This window comes from Prinia subflava, chromosome 1 (assembly GCF_021018805.1).
Source record: "Prinia subflava isolate CZ2003 ecotype Zambia chromosome 1, Cam_Psub_1.2, whole genome shotgun sequence".
Classification (NCBI taxonomy): Eukaryota; Metazoa; Chordata; class Aves; order Passeriformes; family Cisticolidae; genus Prinia; species Prinia subflava.
This window is the reverse complement of record NC_086247.1, coordinates 134,260,632-134,282,623: the sequence shown is the minus strand read 5'-3', so window position 1 is coordinate 134,282,623 and position 21,992 is coordinate 134,260,632. Positions and strand designations below refer to the sequence as shown.

The 21,992-nt window shown below is 39.6% G+C and overlaps 1 protein-coding gene across 8 annotated transcripts in view; it reads right to left on the bottom strand.

Annotated features, from left to right (window-relative positions):
- The window catches only part of CACNB2 (calcium voltage-gated channel auxiliary subunit beta 2), a 247,575-nt gene that overhangs the window by 91,177 nt on the left and 134,406 nt on the right, over positions 1 to 21,992 (bottom strand). Inside the window, exon 1 of one of the 8 annotated variants that reach the window (XM_063413347.1) lies at positions 21,091 to 21,428. The exons of the other annotated variants lie outside the window; for them this stretch is intronic. Coding sequence (XP_063269417.1) covers positions 21,091 to 21,123 — 33 coding nt within the window. The 5' untranslated portion in view covers positions 21,124 to 21,428. Of the gene's footprint in view, positions 1 to 21,090; positions 21,429 to 21,992 lie in introns of those variants that run through there. 8 annotated transcript variants of the gene reach the window in all.

The window sequence follows — 21,992 nt, the reverse complement described above, 5'->3', positions numbered from 1 at the left end:
AAATTATTATTTCTGTTTACTTGCAGGTAAAAACTATTTATGCAATTTCAGTAGTGCCTCTAGATCTCTTCTTATTCTCATTAGTTTCCTGTACCCATGCTTATCTTCCATTAGTACAGTTGGAGCTTAAGCACAGATTTTGACCAATAAATTCTCACTGGGTTAATTCAGCCATCACTACTCTCACCAATTCAGTCATGGCCTTTGTACTGTGTTTTTCCCTAGAATAATAAAAACAATCTGAGTACCATGACTAACATTAACAGGGTAATCCAGTTAGGAAATAGATACCATTAGAACAGATCATCTTCCAGATTACTGAAAATTCTCAAGTAATTATCTTTTTAGAAAGATAAATGTCCTTCAAGACTTTTCACATTATTATTTATGAAGGCATGAAGCAGTAAACAAACATGCACTCAGATTTTACTAGGAATAAAGAAATACATATGACTGCATACATATCTAAAACCCCTAATTTATAGCAGTGGGGTCTTCTCTGAGATATATTTTTCATCATTTCATTCATTTGATGCTAATGAGACTTTCAAATCCAAAAGGAGAAATGCCTTTATGTCTTCATTTGATTTATACTTTAAATATGGAAAGCTCAGGCCTCACTGTGCCATTAAGAGGAACAAATCACTTCAATATTCAGAATTTCTAAAGCGATATTGTTAACTGCTTATGTTCTTATCCTGTGGCAGTAGTAAGAATGGCATCACACGTCCCACTAGGACATGATTTGGGATAGTATATTACATCCTTGTGATACTCAACCCCCTCTTGTTTGCTATGAACTACAATAAGGAGAAGAGTTATTTCCATAAAATGTTAATGTCTCTAAAAATATTTTAAAATTGATTTAGAACAAAGGCAAAATGTGAAATGTCAAAGTTTAGTATAAAGTGAAACTGCTGAGATTGACATATCATAAATTGCCAGGGAATACAGATTGTTGTTTCAGCCTAAACTGATCAACCTGAAAAATATGAGCTAGAGTCAGAAGTCAGAAGCTCTCCCACAAATGCACCATGAGTAGAGGGGACCTCAGTTTGGCAGAGGGACTACAGGTGGTGAACATGAAAATTTCTTATCTATGAAGTTTTCTCCAGATGTCTAAACAATGTCATTATTTTGAATTATGTTGAGGAAAACACAAAAAGCTGCTCTGAGAATGCAATATAATAATATTTGGATGTTAATTATTTGAGGGTAGAATTTACAGAAAGACCAAATTTTATTCAATTAATTTTTGCAAGGTATATTTGAAGTGTATGACAAACTGTAGAAATACCTTTTAGCAAAGGAAAAAGGAGAGTCCGTGGTTTTATTAAGGCACTATCAAACAGGAATTGTTAATTCCTGTGTATGGATCATGGATGCTTCACAACCGGGCAAAGTCTGGTCCCGATGTCCTCCCTGGTTCACTGCAGTGCAGTGCCACAAAATTTACATGTAAATAGACAATTACTATCCAAGGACGGCTACTAGCTCCTACAGTAGGCATTGAAATTCTCTGCTATGTTTACATGTAAAAACCAAAGGGAATATTGATTAGAATGTTTTTGTTGTTCTTCAAGGCTAATGGGGCATTGCATGGGGGATGTTCAAATCGAAGGACTGAAATTTCAGAACAGCTGGGAGCTTTAGGGTGGCAATGTGATTAAAAAGGAGATTATACAGGAAATCAGTCTTCTCTTTACCCTTAACATGACTTTGACAAGCTTGATGGCAGCATCCAGCTTACCATTAACAGGTTTGCAAGGTGTTGACCCAATGGACAGCTGCCTGAAAGCAGAGTTTTTTAAAATAGTTTGCAGAAAACGAGATTTTGGCATTCAGGAACCAGGTAAACAGCTGTATCAGGTACTTTACCAGAAAAAAATCAAAACAACAAAACCAATATAACCCCCCACACTAATCAAACCCACACATTAGCATTCACATTTCATGGTATTAGCCTAAATGTTTGCTTCTATGTTGTTTCACTAGGAAAAAGTAGAATGGGTAGGTATTTTTAGAGGAATGATGGTCTTTTCACGGAGAGTCCGCAAAAAATCTTTGAAAATATGCAAAAAGGCAGCTGCAGAGCTCAGCCTAGTTAGCAAACAAGTAGAGCCCTCATAGTCAGAGCTAAACTTTTCCCAAATCTGTGGGATGCTCTGCTGTGTTAGTTTACCTGGGTTTTTTTTCCAAAAAAATCTAAGATGGAAAACTCTTTGAGACCATATCATGCTCGGCACTGCACAGTCACAAAGTGAATGACAAACACTGCCTAAACAAACTCACAATCTAAAGGCTGAGAAAATACAAGCAGGAAAAGAAATTACAAAAGTGTAACAAAGGGATCAAGTTATCAATGCAATAGAAAATAAAGCATTTTTAAATATTTGATACCAGCATTATGACTCATCCCTTGCATAACCACAGTGGGTTGTTCTTTAAGTAAGTTTCATATATGTATTATTGCAGAGATTAGTTCTGTGAAAGCCTCTGAAGGAGGATAATCTGGTAGCTCTGTGTATTCTGACAGAGAGACTCACATTTATAAAAAGAGAAAGGTCTTTTGAGGAAGAGGGCAATGATAGAAATAGAAGAAGGTCTCCAAATTCATTTAAAAAAAGCTTTATCAATAGTATAATCACATCATTTAGAACTTTAAAAAATGAAACAAAAAATCCCCCAATTAAAGGAAAAGAAATAGAATTTGATGTTTTGAGACAATTAATTGGTTCTAGACAATGGCACTAAACTAGTAATGATTTTGAGCTACAGAGACAAGTCAGAGCGATGACAGAACTAAGATGCTGCCAGTGGAATGACTTGGAGACAGGTGTCAAAGGAAGAAAAATACACCAAGGAAATGATTGCAAGCAGCATGATCCTAAATCATCTCACTTTTGTTTCAGACTGTCAGCACACACACGGATATTAACACAGATTGATCGACTCATGGTAACTTTTGAAAACTCTAGTAACTTGATTATATGTTTAAGACCTTAGGTAAAGGTAAATCAGACTTATTATTAGCAGTAAGCTGACCTGTGGTGCTGTTTACTGGAGCAGAAAGGGCTTAAATATTAAAAAGGTTTTAAGGAAAAATGGAAATATAAATTTTGACTGTATTTACTCATAAGCAGCAAATATCATGAAGGAAGGATTTTATATTGCAGAAAGACAACTCAGAAAAAACAAAAGAATTTAGACTATAAAATGCTATGTGTTGATATAAGGACACAGACAAAGACTGGGTCAGCTATGAAATTAAATGTGGACTGTAAAAAAGAGGAAAATGGAAAACACATCTGGGATGTCAACAAGAAAACAGAAAGCTAGAAAAGGAAAGATTTTGCAGGAAAGCATGGCAACCATCATCCCAATTTGTCTCAGCTCAGTTAAAAGTGCCAATTTAGATTCTGTGTTCCAGATCGTCAGTATATTTTTATCTGGGATTTTGGTTCAAGTCATTAAGATTTTCTGCATACTTAAAAATAGCTTCCTTGAAAATTCAACATGAAATTCTGTTACCAGTGAAGAATTCTGAAGGAAAAAAAAAAACAACCAAATTATTTTCCTTGAATTTTATTTTTATGTCCATATATACAGGCCCTAACTCATTTTCAAATCTAACATTTTTAATCTATTCCAGATAAAAACTGAAGGTTTGGGGGCTTGCTTTCTCGTTTGTTTTTTACCTTATTAAAAATGGTGGTGTTAAGCACATACAATGAACTCTTATGTATTTTACTATTTCACAGAACCATAAAACATCCTGGGTTGAAATGGACCCACAAGGATCATCAAGTCCAACTCTTGGTCCTGCAACGGACCATCCCCAAGAATCCCATCATTTGTTTGTGAGCATTTTCCAAACTCTTCTTGAACTCTGTCAGGCTTTGTGCTGTGACCACTTCCCTGGGGAGCTGTTCCAGTGCCCACCCATCCCCTCAGTGGAGAAGCTTTTCCTGCTATCCATCCTAAACTTCTCCTGACGCGGCTTCAGGTTGTTCACCTGAGTCCTGTCACTGGGCACAACAAAGAAAAGATCAGTGTCTGCCCCTCTGCTTCCTCTAACAAAGAAATTGTAACTGTAATTGCAATGAGGTTTCCCCTCAATGTCCTCCTGGCTGAACAGACCAAGTGACTTTAGCTGCTCCTCATACAGCTCCCCTGCAGATCCCTCACCATCTTTGTGGCTCCCCTTTGGAAGCTCTCTAATAGTTTAACGTCTTTTTTATATTGCAGTACCCAGAACTGCCCTCAGAACTCGACGTGAGCCCACCCCAGTGCAGGGCAGAGCAGAGGGGACAATCCCCTGCCTTGCTGGGCTGTGCCTGATGTCCCCAGGACAGGGCTGGCCCTCCCAGCTGCCAGGGCACTGCTGGCTCAGGTTCAACTTGCCATGGACCAGGATCCCCAGAGCCCTTTACATGGCACTGCTTTCCAGCCTCTCATTCCCCAGTTTGTCCACGTATCCAGGTCTGCCCCATCCCAGGTGCAGAATCTGGCACCTTCCCTTGTTGAACTTCATGTGGTTGGTGATTTCTCAGTCCTCTAATTTATCAATATCTCTCTGCAGGCCATCTCTGCCTCCAAGGGAGCCAAGAGCTCATGCCAGTTTATTGTCATCACCAAACTTATTCAGTAGATCAGTATTTCCTGTGTCCAAATCATTTATGAAGATGTTGAAGAGCACAGGGCCAAGGATGGGGCCCTGTGGAAACCCACCAGTGCCAGGTCACTGCTCTAATGTCACCCCAGTCACTGCAACCCTCTGTGCCCGACCCGTGAGCCAGTTGCTCACCCATCACATGGTGTGCTTATCCAGCTGTGAGCTGGACATCCCATGCAGAAGGACTCTGGGAGAGAGCACTGAAAGCTTTCCTGACACCCAAAAATCTCATTACATCAGCTGGCTCTCCTTGATCAACTGGGTGGATTGTATTGTCATAAAAGGAAAATAAGTCTGTCAAGCAGGACCTTCCCCTCAAGAAGTGGCCTGGCTGTGACCAACAATGCATTGTCTTCCAGGTGGTTTTCAGTAACTCCCAGAACAATATTCACCATAATTTTACCAGTCACTGAAGTGAGACTGACAGGCCTGTAATTTTCAGGCCTGTAATCCCTCTTGCCCTTCTTGAAAACTGGGATGTTTTCCAGCTCCCAGTTAACTGCGACCTCTCTAGATCACCAGGATTGTTCAAAAATCATTGAAAGAGGTCTTGCCATCAGGCAGCTCTTTGAGGACTCTTGGATGAATCTTACATTCAGACTAACAGGCAGCAAATCCTGCAGAAATTTGGACTTGACTGGGAGTTAATCATTCTCTCAGTCATGATCCATCCATGCTTAGGGATCTGAGACCTCCAAAGCCCATCATCAATGTTGAAGCAAAGAAAGCATTAAACACCTCTGCTTTTCTTATGTCCTTGTTTGTGAGGTGGCTGTACACATCAAGTAACAGGTCCAAGTTAATACTGGATTGCGTCTTTAAAAAAACTTTTTATTGTTCCCCACAGTAGTGGGTAGCTTCAACTCTAACTGAGCTTCAGCTGCATGAGTTTTCTTCCTACAGTGGTGAGCACCATCTCTGTAGTCATCCCTTGTCACCTGATCTTTCTTCCACTTGCCTTTTTTGCCTTAGCTCCAGAAGAAGCTCCTGCTCAGCCAAGCCAGCCATCTGCCTTGCCTGCTGGACCTCTGACATTTTGAAATTGCCCACTCTGGTGCCCTTAGGAGGTGGTGCCAAAAGAGCAACCAGCACTGATGGACCTCAACAATCCCTCTTCAGCAGAGTTTTCTCAGGTAACCTTATTCACCAGTTCCCTGGGCAGGGTGAAGTCTGGTCTCCTCATATCTAGGGCTGAAGCTTTGCTGGCAGTTTTTCTCCTGTCACCAGAGATTTTAAACTCAACTGCTTCATGGCCTTTGTCACCAAAAAGGCCACCAACTACCACATCATGAGATCCTCTCGTTAGCAAGCACTGAATCAAGGAGAGCATGAGTTTAAGGAGAAAAATAATTTCATTTCCAAACAATGGATCACAGAGGAAAAAGCAGACTCTAGCCAGTGCAGTTCCCGAAGACAACAAATTGTCAGGGATCACATAGGCATGCTTGTATTTCTTTGATGAGAGTTAGCACAACATACTTTGAAACCTTAAGACTTGCAGAACTGGAGTTTGTATTCTTGTGTCTTTCATCACTGCAGGTGCTGGAGACTCGTTTGTAACCAAAAACTTGCTAGGGAAGAAATCTCTTTATCTGAGGGATTTTACAAAGTTAATTGATCCTGGCTGCATATTAATAATGTCACTTTACAACAAAGTGAGATACTGCTTGTCTTAAAATTTTTGAATAAGTTGACTGTTGCATAGCAAATCTAAAAACGAAGGTTTGCCCAAGGTGTATGTTGCCTCTTTTTTGAGAATTTGATTATATTTCTAGTCATAGATTCTTTTGAAATCCCAAACTCCTGATTACTGTATGAAAAGTGGTACAGGCATTCTATCCAGGGAGATGATCACAGCATTCATTAGAGCACAGCTGCCTTACTGTGACCAGCTTTGGTGCCCCAACAGAAAGATGTGGATAAATCAGAAAGGATTCAGTGAAGACCTGCCAGGATGGTTATGGCTGGATCAGTTGACCTGCAGATACACCTGAGGCAATGGGGCTTGCACAGCCTGGAGTTGAGATCCCTCGGCATCTACAAGGAGGTTATCAACAGCAAGGAGCTAGGCTCCTCAGAGGTGTTTGTGGCAGGGCAGTCGAACATGTATTTTCTGCCAGTATTCAGTATTGCAACAACAGATGAAAGAACAACCAGTGGTCCAAAATTTGATGTATCCTCTAGAAGAGGAAATGTCTCAGTGAGAGGTATGATGTAATGTGGTCTCCTGACCCAGGCAAAGTTCTGAATCAGAAAGAATGTTCCTGATGTTTCTCTTATATCTGAAAACCAGAAAATTCTTGGTCTTCCAGGTTGCCATAATTTTAGAAACCTGAGTTCAGTTGTTGTCCTGGAAAGCATCTGTTGTATTCTTCTAATCTTTGAATGTCCCAGAACACAAAAAATATTCCAACATTGAATTATGAAAGTTCAGTACACCGTTTGCTGCTTTCATAACTTCCTTGAATTTTTCTTTTTCAATTCTTTTATATTTTATTTCCTTTCAGGTTAGCATCTAATCATTCACACCATCTTCAGCAGCAAGCATATTTCTGTTTCTATGTTGCCTAAAACATACCCTGCCCTTTTAACCCTCCCATCTTCATTTAAGCAATCTTATTTCTAGTGATAACATACATCCATAATCTGTTTTACAGATGAGAAAATATATTTAAGTTTATTTAATATTGTATATTATATACTATCAGATGATTTCCTAGAATATTTTACTATTTTTTGTTGTAAAGAAGTATTGTATATACTCTTCACATTCTTGCATTGCCTTGCAGATGAAAAACAGCAACAATGACATACAGAGGCTTCAGTCTTATTTCTAAGTAACGAGATGGGGACAGCTCTCTAAAAAAGCACAGACTCAGAATCACAGATTGTCTCACTCTTCTTCTTTCAAAGGACAGTTGGTGGAGCTGTGCAAGCAGTGACAGCCGTGTAGATTGGGATGGGAGAATCAGGCGTGTGGTGCTTCCCTAGCTTGGCACCCTCATCCACTCTGTGTGGAATCAGTAGGTCAGGTGGCTTTTAGAGACAAATCTAAATGAGCCAATGGATGTGAACAGTTGGCATCATGCAATCTGTACGTTATCTGATGTATTTTTGGTTTAGAACAAAAACTATGAAAACATACGCTGGAGAAAGGGAATTTTTCAAGATTATTTTGATAGGTGATAGACAAGAGGGACAAAAGGCCTTTCCAGAGATATATTCATTCATGTAAAGTATTGCAGACTCTCGTATTCTGGAAATCAGATGAGAGTAATTGTAATGTGTAAATAGTGAAAAAGGAGCCTCATCCTCTTGGTAAAATCCCAAGTAGTTTGCTTTGTTTTATGCTAGACCTGGTGGATAGATAATGGGTATAAAGAAACAGTCCTGGTATTTTTCAAGGAGTCTATGAGCATGACGACCAAAGCAAAGGATAAACACCTGAAACCACAAGGTGTTTCAGGTCTTCTTTCATGTGGCTTTGACACTCTTGGAAACTAGGCTTACATTCAGCCCATTGATGAGCATGTGTGTATCTTTTGTCATGTTTATATCCTGAAATAAATGATGCCAGGCAGTGCAAAACTTCTTCCATGGTGTTTCTGGCAGTATCAAAGAGAGGAAGGCTGCAGATGCTTAAAGGGTCGTTGTGTTTGCAAGAGATACCTGGGCTGACTCACAAATGAACCTCTGTTTCAAGGGCTTGAGGTTTCAATGAGCCTGGGTGAGGGAAATTTAATTAATTCCTTAATCTTCAGTTAAACACACCACAGTTAAACATTTAACACAGTTAAATGCACAGTTTAACAAAGGTTTTGGTAAGAAAACCTTTCTTAATCTAAGTGCTGAGCAAATGGCAGTGTTCTATGTCATAACAGTCATTGAATATTGTTAACAAGAGAACAGGACTAGAAAATCAAAATTTCAGAAGCAGATGATCTGGAAAATAAACTTACCAGTAGACAACTACTGTATGACAGTGGTTTCTTCAGAATGTATGATTGTCAGACTAACTCATTACGAGACAGCAGAAAATTAAGAGATAGTTATTTAAACAGAAAAAAAATGTATTTATGGTATAAAAATGAAGAGTAGCAAGCAATATGTATATGTATAAAGTATGTATAAAAACAGTTGTTGCCTTTGAAAGCTGACAAAGTTTTAGTGCTGGAACTTGAAGTTGTCATTGGCACAGTTGAGAGCCCCTGGGTAAGGATTAAAGGGACAAACAAATAAAACAGATATCCTCATGGGAGTTTTCTATAGGGCACTCAGCTAGGATGATGACTCTGATGAATTATTCCTTAAGGAATTAAGGGATAGTTCTAAATCAACCATCCTTGTCCTTATGGGGGACTTCAGCTTGCCAAGTGTTAACTGGGATCACTACAAAGCTAGCAAAAACAGGTCCAGAAGCTTCCTAAAACATCTGGATGATAAGTTCATGGTACAGGTACTAAGGGGAACTGGCTGGGAAAGATCAGTCAAAAGCCATATTTCTTCCAGTTTACAAGGGAATCAGTTTCTGCTTGAGGAATTACCACCCAAACATACCAGCTGTACCTCTGCTGCTGCCACTGCTGGATTTCCACTGAGGGACAGGAATGTGACAAAGGTGGCTCTGAGATTACCGCTCTGCTGTGCTAATTAGGAAAGCAACTCATATTTGGATACGAGTCTAAAGAAAAAGAGAGTGAACAAGGAGCAGCCAAAAGGAGGTAGGTGGATGATGGGCATGATTCAGATTATCCAGAGGATGAACACCATGACAAAGTAGCAAAGAAAGATAAGGCTTCAAGAGGAGAAATATCAGGGTAATATGAGAGAAATAAGAGAGAGTATTTCAAGCATGTAAGAGATGGATGGCAGGCCAATGAGCATTTCTGAACTTTTGCTAGTTCTTGCCACCCTCCAGTCTAGCAGCAGAAATCTCAAAAGTAGAAAGATATCTTTTCTAGGATGAAAAATACTGTATAAAAACGCCAAATGCCCCCCCCCCCCCAAAATTACCTTGATGTTATTTGGGCTTATATGCCTGGCATGACAAGGATAGTTTGTAAGCTGCTATTTTCCTTTTGTTTATTTTTAACAATACACATTTTTATAATGTTTAATCACCTTTGTACTCTATGAAGCTTTCCATTAAAGCCAGCCAATAAATGCCCAGCAGTTCTAGGCTTCTGAATTGAAGTACACAGGCAGAAAGCAAATTCCACAACTGTTTTTTTTTTTATGCTTACAAGCATTCAACAGGCACTCTGTGTTCACCCTGCTTTAGATTAAGTCTGTCCCCAAACTGTGCATGGGCAGGCAAAAATTTAGAAATGTTAAAGAAACCCAAGATGCATCACCTCTCCTAGGTCACACCTATGGCCCGTTCAGTATATTGTATTTGCATTGCTATACCACAACTCAAACACATTTGTACTCAAAACCCCTCAAAGATTCTCCAGACACAATGCTAGATTCCCTGGGCAGGTAAAAGTCAGAAGTCACCACTGAATTCAAGACAGGATTTTCACTCTTTAAGAAATCCCCCTGGCTCTCAGTATCATGCCAGCTAAACTCCATTTTGGAGGGGAAAAAAGGGGATTTGGTATCTTTTTTATTCCTTTTTTTTTTTTTTTTTTTTTAATTTTAGATTTATTCTTAACTGATTTCAATTAGGCTGAAACACTTAACACAAAATATTGAAAATTTTCACTTAAGTAAACCAGAATGCCACTCTTGGTTTGCACTGTTGTCCTTCCATTATTCCTTCTGTAATACTTATTCCATCTATGATCAGTAATAATTCATACAGTTAGCATCTCCCTTCCTGTTCAAAGTTTTTAAGTTTCAAATGCTTAAAAAAATCATGGCTTATTGTTATCTTCATCTCACAGAAGAAAAGGAAATGCTTGTTGCTGAAGCTGGCACAGTAACACAAGTGTGCTCTTTTGTAACCTCTCATGTTTTGTCAGTCATCTGCAGATCTGGATCTTTTCATGATTTGAAAAGGTGTCAGTATTTTTTATTCCTGTTAATTTTCAAAATCATCAAAGCCTATGATCTCCATGGCAGTTCCTTTGCTTCCTGCCTTGATTATGCTAAACTTATTGGAACTTATTTAAATTGAATAGCATTTTATCCACATCATAAAATCTACCAGAGAAGTGCAAGGATAACACTTTCAATTGTTACAAGTCAAGTTGATCCACAAAAGATGTTCTGTAACTGGCAGGACTAATCTCTCTTACCAAACTCACAGATGTCCAGGCTTATTTAAAATAACCATAAGTGAAACAGCACAATTTGCAGTGTTTGGATTTTTTTTGTAATGTATACATTTTACTGTGAGGTATTTGATTACAGGAGTGTCTCATATTTTATTCCTGTGGTGACAAGGCAAAAACAGCTATAGGAAATGGTACTAGCTGAATTATGTTTTCTCCCTCAGCACACCAGGACAGTCCCATTCAGACCATTTCCCAGATGTTCTTGCCTGCAGATTCCATGGAACCTCTGGATCCAAAGTGATGAGAACGTTATTTTGTACTAAAAACACATGACTGAACTGAATTATTAATTTTTCCTTACATATCTTGTTTCTGGCAGGAGAGGAGGGGGAAAACATTCATGCATGCATAGGAAAACTTACAAGGCAGAGCAGCCTAAGTTATCAGGAAATAAGTGTATGTGGTGTTAATTAAAAGATAAAAAGCATTTTCTCACTGTCAAGTTCAAGTGAATGTCCATCAGCAAAATCAAAATTTTACATATGGTACTAAGGTCTTGTACAGGGAACCTTAAGATGTCACTTAAGCATGTCTGAAGGCCACCCATGTTCTTTCAAGAATGTCTATAAGGAATAACAGAATTACAGCAAAAAGTATGAGTTATTCCATTTTAGAAGGAATTAAGGGAAACAACACAACTTTCTTAAATATATGGGGTAAACCACAATATGATGAATTGACTATATTTGAGCAACAATCTAATGCCTCTTTCATATCTCACCTTATTGATATTATCCTCATATTTACATGGAACTCAGATGAAGGCAAAAGAATCACAGTGAATTAAAGATTAAATGCCTAAAATTTCAGAATTAATGCTGGACCTCCTTCACTAACAGGAACTAAATCATGGGAAACTGCTGGACAAGATGAAAATTTCTAAGAGTGAGTTTTGACTTATGATGTTAAAAACATGGGGATTCCTCCTTTGTGCCCTGAAGATTTTTATGTAGCCTGCATTCTCTCAGTGGAATCAAAGAAAAACGTAGACAGGTGAGAGAACACGTGGAGGAAAGAACATCTAATCCAACCTCCTGCTCAATAGTACCATAATCAAAGCCACAGCAGATTGCTCAGGACCCTGTCTAGTTCAGGTCTGACGATTTCCATGGATTAAAATTTGGCAATTTTACAAAGATTTTTGGTTTTTAATCTCCCATACCAGATAAAAGTATAAAGAAGTTGTAGGAGTAATTATGTCTTAGGATGATAAACTCTGAAGTTTGACATTTAGCCTCAAAAATTAGCCTGCTGAGCTGTCTCCACAGATAGAAACAATGCTATGAAGCTATGCACAAAGTCAATTTTAGTAAAGCCCATTTCTGCACATATAATAAACTTCAATTACTTCCAGTGAAGGAAAAACTAAGTTTGTCATTTCCTTTCAGGCAAATATACTTTATAAAAAGACATGTAGAGATCTTTTTCCTATCCTACTTAGTTACTGTTACTTAAAGGAACAGTATTGAAATGCAATTATGTTCTTATGATACTCAACTAATAACATTAATGTATCAGCCGTGTTCGCCTAAACTGGTCTATTATCGTTCCCTCTGCTGAAAAATTTTGTAATGGTCTACCTGTCCTTAGACTGAAGCACTCAGCTGAGTAGGAAGCACTTTCATTTTGTATTTCTGAAACAAAATCACTTTGCTTATACCAATAAAAATACTTTGATTTAAAGAATTTATTTTTAATAAGAACATCAGTATAGATACTTGTAAAAAACACAAAAACTGCCTTAAAAAAGTAAAAAAAATTAAGAATATTAAGCCAAATTCTTATTAACTCCATTTGACTGGTTGCTAAGTTCTAACACAACTCTAAAACTCTATCATAAACCATAAAACATAGTATTGAAACCTAGAATTTTAAAAGCCAAAAATTCCTACGCATTGCTAAATTAAAACGTATAGAATCACACTGTGTTGTAAATGACAATGTAAAATGAAATGTGCACAGGAGAATTTCCCAGGGATTTTAAACTTCCATTTCTCAGGAAAAAAACCCTTTTAAAATGGCTGGTTCCTATGGTGCTGTAGTTACAGCAACAAAAACAGCCAAGTTTTGCTAAACTTTCTCCTGGCAGAATCTTAGACATTAATCTGGTCAGAGATGTATAAAATAATAAACAATAATAAAAAAGCATGGCTATCATTACCTACTTCTGTGTAAATAAAAGACTTCTGAAAAAACAATTGATGATTCCTATTAAAGATGTGTTACCTATCCTCAGGATTTTGTAATTCTTGTTCATCAGCTGTAGTAATTATCTGGAAAGCAATATGCAGTGTAAGCAAACAAACAGCATTTCATTTAGTCAGTCCAGTTGCTGGAGCTTGTTTATAATTTAGAGGAGACATGACTTCATGATAGATGTCCATGACTTTGATAAAGAGGTAGATGGATTTTTTCTCTGTGATAGCCTTCCTGAGAGCCAATGTTAAATAAAAATAAATTATAGATTTGCTCTGATCACCTGCTTCTGAATTCGTTCATCAGAACAAATCATCTTACTTATTATCATCAACTGGAAAATAAAAACATATTCCCAAACAGACATAAACACACAGCCTCAGCTGTAAAATAAGAGGAAAACAAAGGGAAAAAAAAAAAAGGACTTGTGGCTCAAAAAGACTGTCAAAGCAACTTCATATGAAATATTCTGAAATGGGATTTTTGGTCCTTGGTTTCCCTGTGTAGAAGGTTTCTGTCAAAGTGCCACTGGACTATATCCAGCCTGCCTGCTAGGAGTGCTTAATTGAGCTGTTTTAAGTGCTAGAGTTTTGAAAGGTCAAGAGAGCAACAAGCTCTGCAGACTGCCAGACACCACCTCACACACCGTGATGGGAGAGTGGCTGTGCCACACAGGCCAGAGAGTCTGAAACAGCCCGTCTGCTGCAGCAGGCACGCACGGCAGACAGCGGGAACAGCCCTTCTTGACTTCACCTTTCCATATGTGCTGTAGGGAAGTCACGATTTCCATTTTGCACATAAAACATCTTCTGCTACCCCACATCCATCCACAGGCTAAACAACACAGACATCAAAATGCATGCCACAAATACTTAACTGGAAAACAAACTTTAAATTAACACTACTGTTAGAGGCAGAACATTGGAGTCCCTGCAAGGTCTGGATTTATTTTGTACCACATTCATGCACAACATATGCATGTCCCATTTCCTTAACTAAAGACATTCAAGCCACCTTCTAAATATCTCAACTTTTGCATGTAGGGCTTGACCTCAAGCATTATAAATTGATTACTTAAACCACGTGCCATTAGTATCTTTTACCCAGAGGACAACTCTAGCTACATAGGCCCCCAAATATTTAATTAAATAAGAACTATGAATATATGTGGCATAAGAGGCAAGAAGTTGTAAATAATTTCCAAAAGCCTGGACACACACACAGTGTGCAGAGGAATCCAAGAATTAATTATGTATCTGCATAAATCAGAGAGGCTCAACCAACTAGCTTGTCATTCTGTACTGCCCTGCCTAAATTACTACTCCTACTGTGAACACTTGTTGTGGCTACACTAGCTTCATTCAAATTCCACACTGAAAAATAGCCATTTTTTTTAATCAAGGCCTGTAGAATAAATTATGAATATGGAATAGAAAAACTCAAGATTGCTGATCATGAGGTTATGAGGTTGTATTTTGTTTTTTCCCAAGTCCATGCTGGTTCACATCACTGAGGTAAAGTGCCTTGTACAGCATGAGGCTGATCAGTGCCTTGCCAGCAAGAAGGTCATTGTCATGGCCATTTCCTTCAGATGGAAATAAACTGAAACCAAGACCAATAGGTGAATTTACAGGTTTCATCAGGCCTTGGTGCTATCAATAGACTTAAAAGTCAGGTCCTCTGAGAGACTTCCTTCCCTCCTTCCCGCATCTGTCTCACAAATGGAAAAATAGCTGAGAGGTTCAGAGCTCTCTCAAACAGTTTGGTGGGATTTTTAAGTACTTTGATTTTGTTATTTTTTCTTTGTTTTTGTGAGGTGAACTGCACTGGTCCTGCCAACCCAGGACAGTTTTTACACTCCATTTCTCTTATGCTTTACTCCTTAAACAGAAGTAAACTTCTCCTTTGCTATTTCATCACCTGGAGCTGGTCATTGGGGTTGGTTTCTAAATGTCAGAAACCGTTTGAATTTCACAGGGCTCCCTCTCACACGTGCCCTAGGCACAAACCTGCTTCTCAAACATCATGTACTCACCACGACCCTCTTCCACATTAAGAGAAATGCTCATTCCCTTTCTTCATTGCATTTAGACACCACTTGGCACTAAACCAGTGAAAAGGACCCTGATAAATTGCAGTCATTGACTTGCCTTGTATTTTTCGTTGGCAATACCTATTTCTAAAAGTTCTTTCCTGAAAGGAGAAACCTTGTCATTAATCTTTCAGAGCTCCACCCTCCCCAGGAGCCTGCCTTAAAAAGCAGGTATTCTGAGCTCTGCACAAGGGACAGCAGATCACTGCTCACAGAGTCGGGTACATAACAGGGCCTACAGCTCGAGCCTCCACCCACGGCCTCCACAGAGCTCCCCACCTTTTTATTGACATTTCACATGTTGGATTGTGGGGGCAGAGGTAGGGGAAGGTCAGATACACTATAAATACCTTCAATATACTCTCAAAAATAAAAAAAGGTTCCATCCTTAATCACTGAAATTCAAATTAAAAACAGGAGGCAACGAAATAGAAGCTATATGAAGGTAAAACAGTAACATCATTGTTAAAAAACTCTACTTCACATAAACTACAGGATGTTAGACCAAACACTGGTTTTTCTCTGGGGAAAAAAGTATGGTCACTACAGTTGTGCAAATCACTAACTGGCAAATACACGGGGTGTCTTGGGAATAACACAGAAATGACAAATACTTTCCTCTGCATGGGTTTATTAAGATTTTCCTCTCTAGTGTTTCCCTATTCTAAAACTAAAGTCCTGTTTCAGGAGCCATTCAGCTACACCCTTGAAAGCTGCAGCTCTCCCAGGCTTCCCTTGGGGAAATCCCAAAACTCATACACAGTGCTTAAAACACAGCTGTGAGGTCTCTGAGCTAGTCGTGGGGAATGATGCCATACAGAATGACCCTCATTTTTCCAATTTAGGAAAAGAAAACTGTATTGCTTCTACACTTTGGCTGCTGCAGAGACCGAGAGGAAAAAGGCTTGCTAAGGGTGACTGTTTCACAAATCTACATCCAGCTCTGGATGTGAGCCCATCTATCTTCACGTATAAGCACTTGTTTCTTCCACATAAGAGTTCTTCTCACTAAACAGTTTCAGGCAGGAATAACTCAATTTCTGGTGCAGCTGTACAATATTTGCAGTTGAAAATTAACCAAGTGCTATTGCCATTAGAAACAAACTAAGTGTCTCCTAAAATTTAAAGAATCAAAATGTCAAAGGATTTTTCGAAGGATGGATTCATGGCTCTGAAGTAAACCTCAGAGACTGAATTTAATTTGACTGTCTTTCAGGTCTGTACTTCAAGTTACACTCACATGTTGTACAGTTTATCTATCTGAACATAGCATTAGATGTTGTTGCCTTAGGTTGAACTAAGGTGAACACAGAAAAGTCCTTCCAAAATCTTATGGTTAAATATTTAGTGTTCTGCCACAGGTAACTTGCCAAACTCTCGTTGTAATAATAAACATGCAATTCTAGGGAGAATTTTCCAAAGACTCAATTCTGATTTATGATTTTCAGATACATTCCCATGTCAATCCACAGTATGATGAAAACTACTGTTTCTAAAAAGTTACAAGTGACTCTCTCCAATCTTAAACAAATATAAAGACATTACTGTGCTCTCCGTATTAATTTCTAGGACTTAGAATAATTCTAAAATAGGTGGGACTTTCCCTTTAAAATTAGCCCTATCAGCAGAATGCCTGTACACACAGAATTGAGATCTGTCTGATTCATGAAGGACAGTCAAAAAGCAACTCTTCTCAAACCTGAATGACATTTGACTGCTCCAAGATATTCCCCTCCTTTAGAAATTTAGCAGAGAGATTTTCATACTATTTGGAAGATAATTCTGCTTGGCAGGAGCCATGAGTATAACTGGCATTTATCAACATCATACTTAATATTCCGAAAGAAGTGCTCCATCCTTCAAGAGGACATAGGCAAACTCAACGGAAGTGAAGATTTAATTTAAATAGACAAGTTCAAAACTTTTGCCTGGAGAACACAAGTGACAAATGCTGAATTTCCAAGGCAACAAACACATATGCTCTGGACATCCCAAGCAATTCACTGGACTTATAAAGAGGTTTCCCACTCTTTGTAAGGATAATTTCCAAGAAAAATATCTACGGATATCACCGTTTCGAGTTTCTTAGAAAAGTTAAAAACTGATCACAAAAATCTAAAAGTTGCATGCAAGAGAGTAAATGAAATTCAATGTTTTTTTCTTAAATGACCAATAACCAAGAAAACTTGCTGCCTCTGAATTACTCTCCTAAAAGAATAGCTTCCCAGTGATTAGGTTTTTCTCAGAAGAAATCCTAACTAACCCTACACTTACCATCACAGTGGTGGATCATGCTAATACAACAGAGCCCAAAGCCTCTGCCAGGTGAGGCTCCTGGCGAGAAGGAGTGACAAAACACTCAAGGTGTCCTGTGCCCCACTGGGGACAAGTTGGTGCCATCAGCCCTGGCACACCTCCATCAGGGCCCCGGGAGGGCAGGAGGGATGTGGCTGGAGCTGCCCATCACCCACAGCCCTGGCCAGGCCCACCTGAGGGAGGAAGAGCAGAGCTCTGCAGCCATGGGAAATGCACTGTGGGGAGGTGTAGCCTGGGCACAGGAGAGCCTCCCAGACTTGCCAAGCACCATCTGGAGTCCCATCATCCCGTATGTGGAACTCAAAAGACTGTTGGGAATAAGTTTTAGATGTGTTTGTTTTGGGATAGTGATGCAGACTACGATCTACCAGGCATCTGTGAAAAGGACCTCCCTCTTTCTGTTTCATTTTTGATGAACTACTCCAGTTCTGTTTAATTTATTTATCTATTCCCTTAACCAGAGGTTTATTTCGCAAGCAAACAGGAAAAAGCCTAAACAAACAAGTTACAGCCACAAATGAGACTGCTGGGCCTGCATCTCTGTACAGGTTCCTACATTTATGAAATTAAATTGCCTACTGTAGTCAAATAAATCTACTGTGTTGGATATATGGCAAAGAATGCCTAAAAAGATTCTATATGTTTATTTCATCAGTCATAAAGAGCTTAATAAGCATCTACTTAAAGTTTTAAAATGTAATGTGAAAGACACTGTGCATCCCAAGTTAGAACATTTATAAAAATACTCATGTAAATAAGAAATGACCACTTCTACCTGGTTTTATCATTAACTTCAAAAATATAGTTTTTGTCACTGTGTCATGACACTTTGTTTTCATTTTTAATATGAAGTGGTCATAAAACTCAGCTTTTTTTTTGATAACTGATTCTTAAGCAATATTATCTTTGTCACCTGGGGTTGGAGGGAGATGGTATCAAAGTTGATTATCAGTGCTGTCAGATATCTGGGCTAATTATGCACTCAGAGTAAACTAATAATGCAAGCTTGTTTATACACAGGAACAAAAAGAAAGCAAAGTGGATGAAAAAGTTGGTAGTACCAGTCTGTGGCACTTGACTATTAAATTCAGCTGAGTTAGAATATCACTTCAGATGCTCATGCTTCTGCAAATGTGTGTGCATGCTCACGTGGACATGTGTGTGTGTATGAAATGCAAACAATGATCACATCCAGTTCCATTTCTCTATTACTCTATGTAAATAGAGTTTTAAGAGATGGATTTACTGAATTCCTGTAAGAGATCCTTTAATGATGCTGTTTCTTTATATCAATAGTCTCCTCCCTAGGATAAAAATCAAATTTTATATGCATAGCTAGAATTCCTTAAACTTATTTAAAATTGCTTTAAATTAATAGTAAACTTAAAATTAAACCCTGAAATTCTTCACTGTCACTTTTCACTCACTTTGTCCTTCAGTGACTCAAGTAATTGTGTGGGAAGATAAAACAAATGCCTTTTCCACAGTACAGAGCATATGGCTTCATGAACAACAGATCTGTACAAATAGAAGTTTCACATTGATTTAGCTTTTACTGAACAATAAAACTGTTTTTCAAGCTTTATGTACACCATCTATTCTATTTTACTTATCACTGAGTAAAGCAAACATCTTGGTAAGTCTGGCTGCCAAAATAACACCAAAAAAGTACATCCTTATTTTCCCCTGAACTGTCTTGCTCTAAAGAAGAACTAAGAAGAAAAAACCCAAATGATATTTCAGTTTGCACTTAGTGACACATTTTGTTTGAGTAGATCACTAACTTTCAGTTTCAGAGACCTCAAGAGATATCACAGAGAACAAAAGAAAAAAAAAGGAAATAAAAAAACCCTCCCAACCCCACACAATTCATGGTGGGCTTCTTACTTTTTCTATTGATGCTATTTCATTTTGCACAACTATGTTGTAGAAAAGGGACTGGAACGAGATGGCTCATGTGCCTGGAAAAGTTGTCTCAAACATTAAATTATTTTCTATGACACAGAATACTTTGATATTTCTTAGAAGCTGAAACACCATCAGAGAAAGAGATTGAGATTTGTATTTGAAGCTCTAACACCATTCTTCAGTCATCTAGGTTATTTTCAAGACATTTTAAAATTTCAGACTTTCTTGCTGTATGAACCAGGAAGTAACTCCACAAGATACAATGGAATGAAGAACAAAATGCAAAAATCTGTTAAGAGCAATTTACAACCCTTTCCAAATATCTGAATGTAACCAATTTAAAACAAAACAAAACACCAAAATCTTCAAAGTTTGACCCTCTCTCTTGCTTTACAGTTTTTATACACAAGTAACCATTCTATAACATAATCACTGCAATCCTCTGTGGCTTACTGCTTTGGAACAACTAAGTTCTTTTCAGCTCCCAAGCTTGGTTTGTGAAAGTTTGTGCAAGTCACACATACACAAATGAGTTCAATGCACAGACAGCTGCACGTAGATTATTTTCCTGAATGTCTTCTACATTTGTGGTATCTCAAAAACATAGCTGGTTGGAATTCTAAAAAGGAAAAAAAAACAAAAAAAAAACAAAAAAACCCCACCCCATAATAACTCAATTAATTCCTGGAAATGTGTTGTAGAACCCCGACTGCCATAAAAGGCCCTTTCATACTTCAAAGATCAACTTTAATAATCAAAACAAAACATTTACAATTGCCAATTATATGCAAAGAATGTAGCACTTTTTAGCTTGTGAAATTTATTTTTATGTCCTATAGTAGAGTTCATACATATTTTTCAGTGTTACTCTTCCCCAGAGCTTCTCAGATTTGGACTGGGTCACAAATGTGTGTGGGTGGAAGAATCCATCCATTTTGCTTACAATGTAGCACTTGAGCCACAGGGTGCAAAATTACAAACTTTTATGTCAGCTAACAATGTCATGCAGAAGCGTGGAGCTGTTAGTGGTTTTCTTCTGGTCTTCTCTGACATCATCAGACTTATTTCAAATACTGTTTTACACACATCCATAAGTAAAGAGTGTCAGATGTTAACGTGGGTGTGTTTGGGTTTTTATAAGCTAGCTCTTTTGATGGACATTGCAGTACATTACAATGACGTGCTTTGAACTGTACAAAAGAAATTGTTTGGCAACATCCCCACAAACATACTATTAAGGCCAGTTCCGTAAGCTCCTTGTAGTCTATTTACATTACAAAGTATGAGACAAATTCTGAATTATTTGGAGGCATGGGTTTGCTTAACTCAGAGTCCCAATAGCCTCACAATAGTCAGTAGTTAAATACTTTCAATATCACCACAATGCAATAAACAAGACGAGGCAAGTAAATTCAATATTATCTAGCAAATAGTACCTCACTACTTGAAGAACTTGAAGAAAAATGTCATATTTAAAAAGCAATCGAATTGGTGAATGCTAAAGTTCAAACAGAAAAAACGGTACTGACAGAAATTCAAAGCTGCCCAATAAACATTAAAAGTAGTGGAACATTAAAAGGAAATAATAACTGAGAAAAAAAAATCACTAGTTTACGTCTTACCACTTCGCACTCCTCACTGCCAAAAAGGTACATAGTTACTGCTTCACAGTCTGACACCAGTTGCCCAGAGCGCCCAGAGTCAGATCCTGCCCTGCATCCTCACTCCCGTGCCCGGCCGGGCAGGCTTCCCAGGCTGCTTTCCTTTCCCACGCCTGGGCTGCTCCCGAGCCACCGGGGCTGCCGGGCATGAACTCGGAGTCTGCTGCCGAGGCCGCGGGACCGGCGGGACGGGAAACTGCGAAACTCGGCGGGATGGAAAACTGCGAAACTCGGCGGGAGGGAAAACTGCGAAACTCGGCGGGCGGCAGCGGCAGCCCCGCGCCCGAGCGGGGCCGGGCCGGGCGGGGCGGGCTGAGGGGCCGGGCTGAGGGGCGGGGCGGGCAGCCCCAGCCGAGAGGCCGTGCGGGCTGAGGGACCGAGCTGAGGGACGGGCAGCCCCAGCCGAGAGGCCGTGCGGGCTGAGGGACCGAGCTGAGGGACGGGCAGCCCCAGCCGAGAGGCCGTGCGGGCTGAGGGACGGGCTGAGGGACGGGCAGCCCCAGCTGGGGCCGTGCGGGCTGAGGGACGGGCAGCCCCAGCCGGGGCCGTGCGGGCTGAGGGACGGGCTGAGGGACGGGCAGCCCCAGCCGGGGCCGAGCGGGCTGGGGCGAGCAGAGGGGCGGTGCGGGCAGCGGGGGCCGGCAGCGCCGCGTTCCGGCCCTGCCCCGCCCGAAGTGTGCGGGGAAAGCGCGGCCGGGAGAGCGCGAGTGCCTGGGACGGGAGCCCGGGAGCGGCGGCCGGGGCCGGGCAGGGGGCACCGGGTGAGCTCGGTTCACACGTACCCCGCGCTGCTCTGACCGCGCTGCACAAACCCATGCAGCTATCTCACTGTCCATGCCTTAAGAAAGAAAAACCTCTTCTGA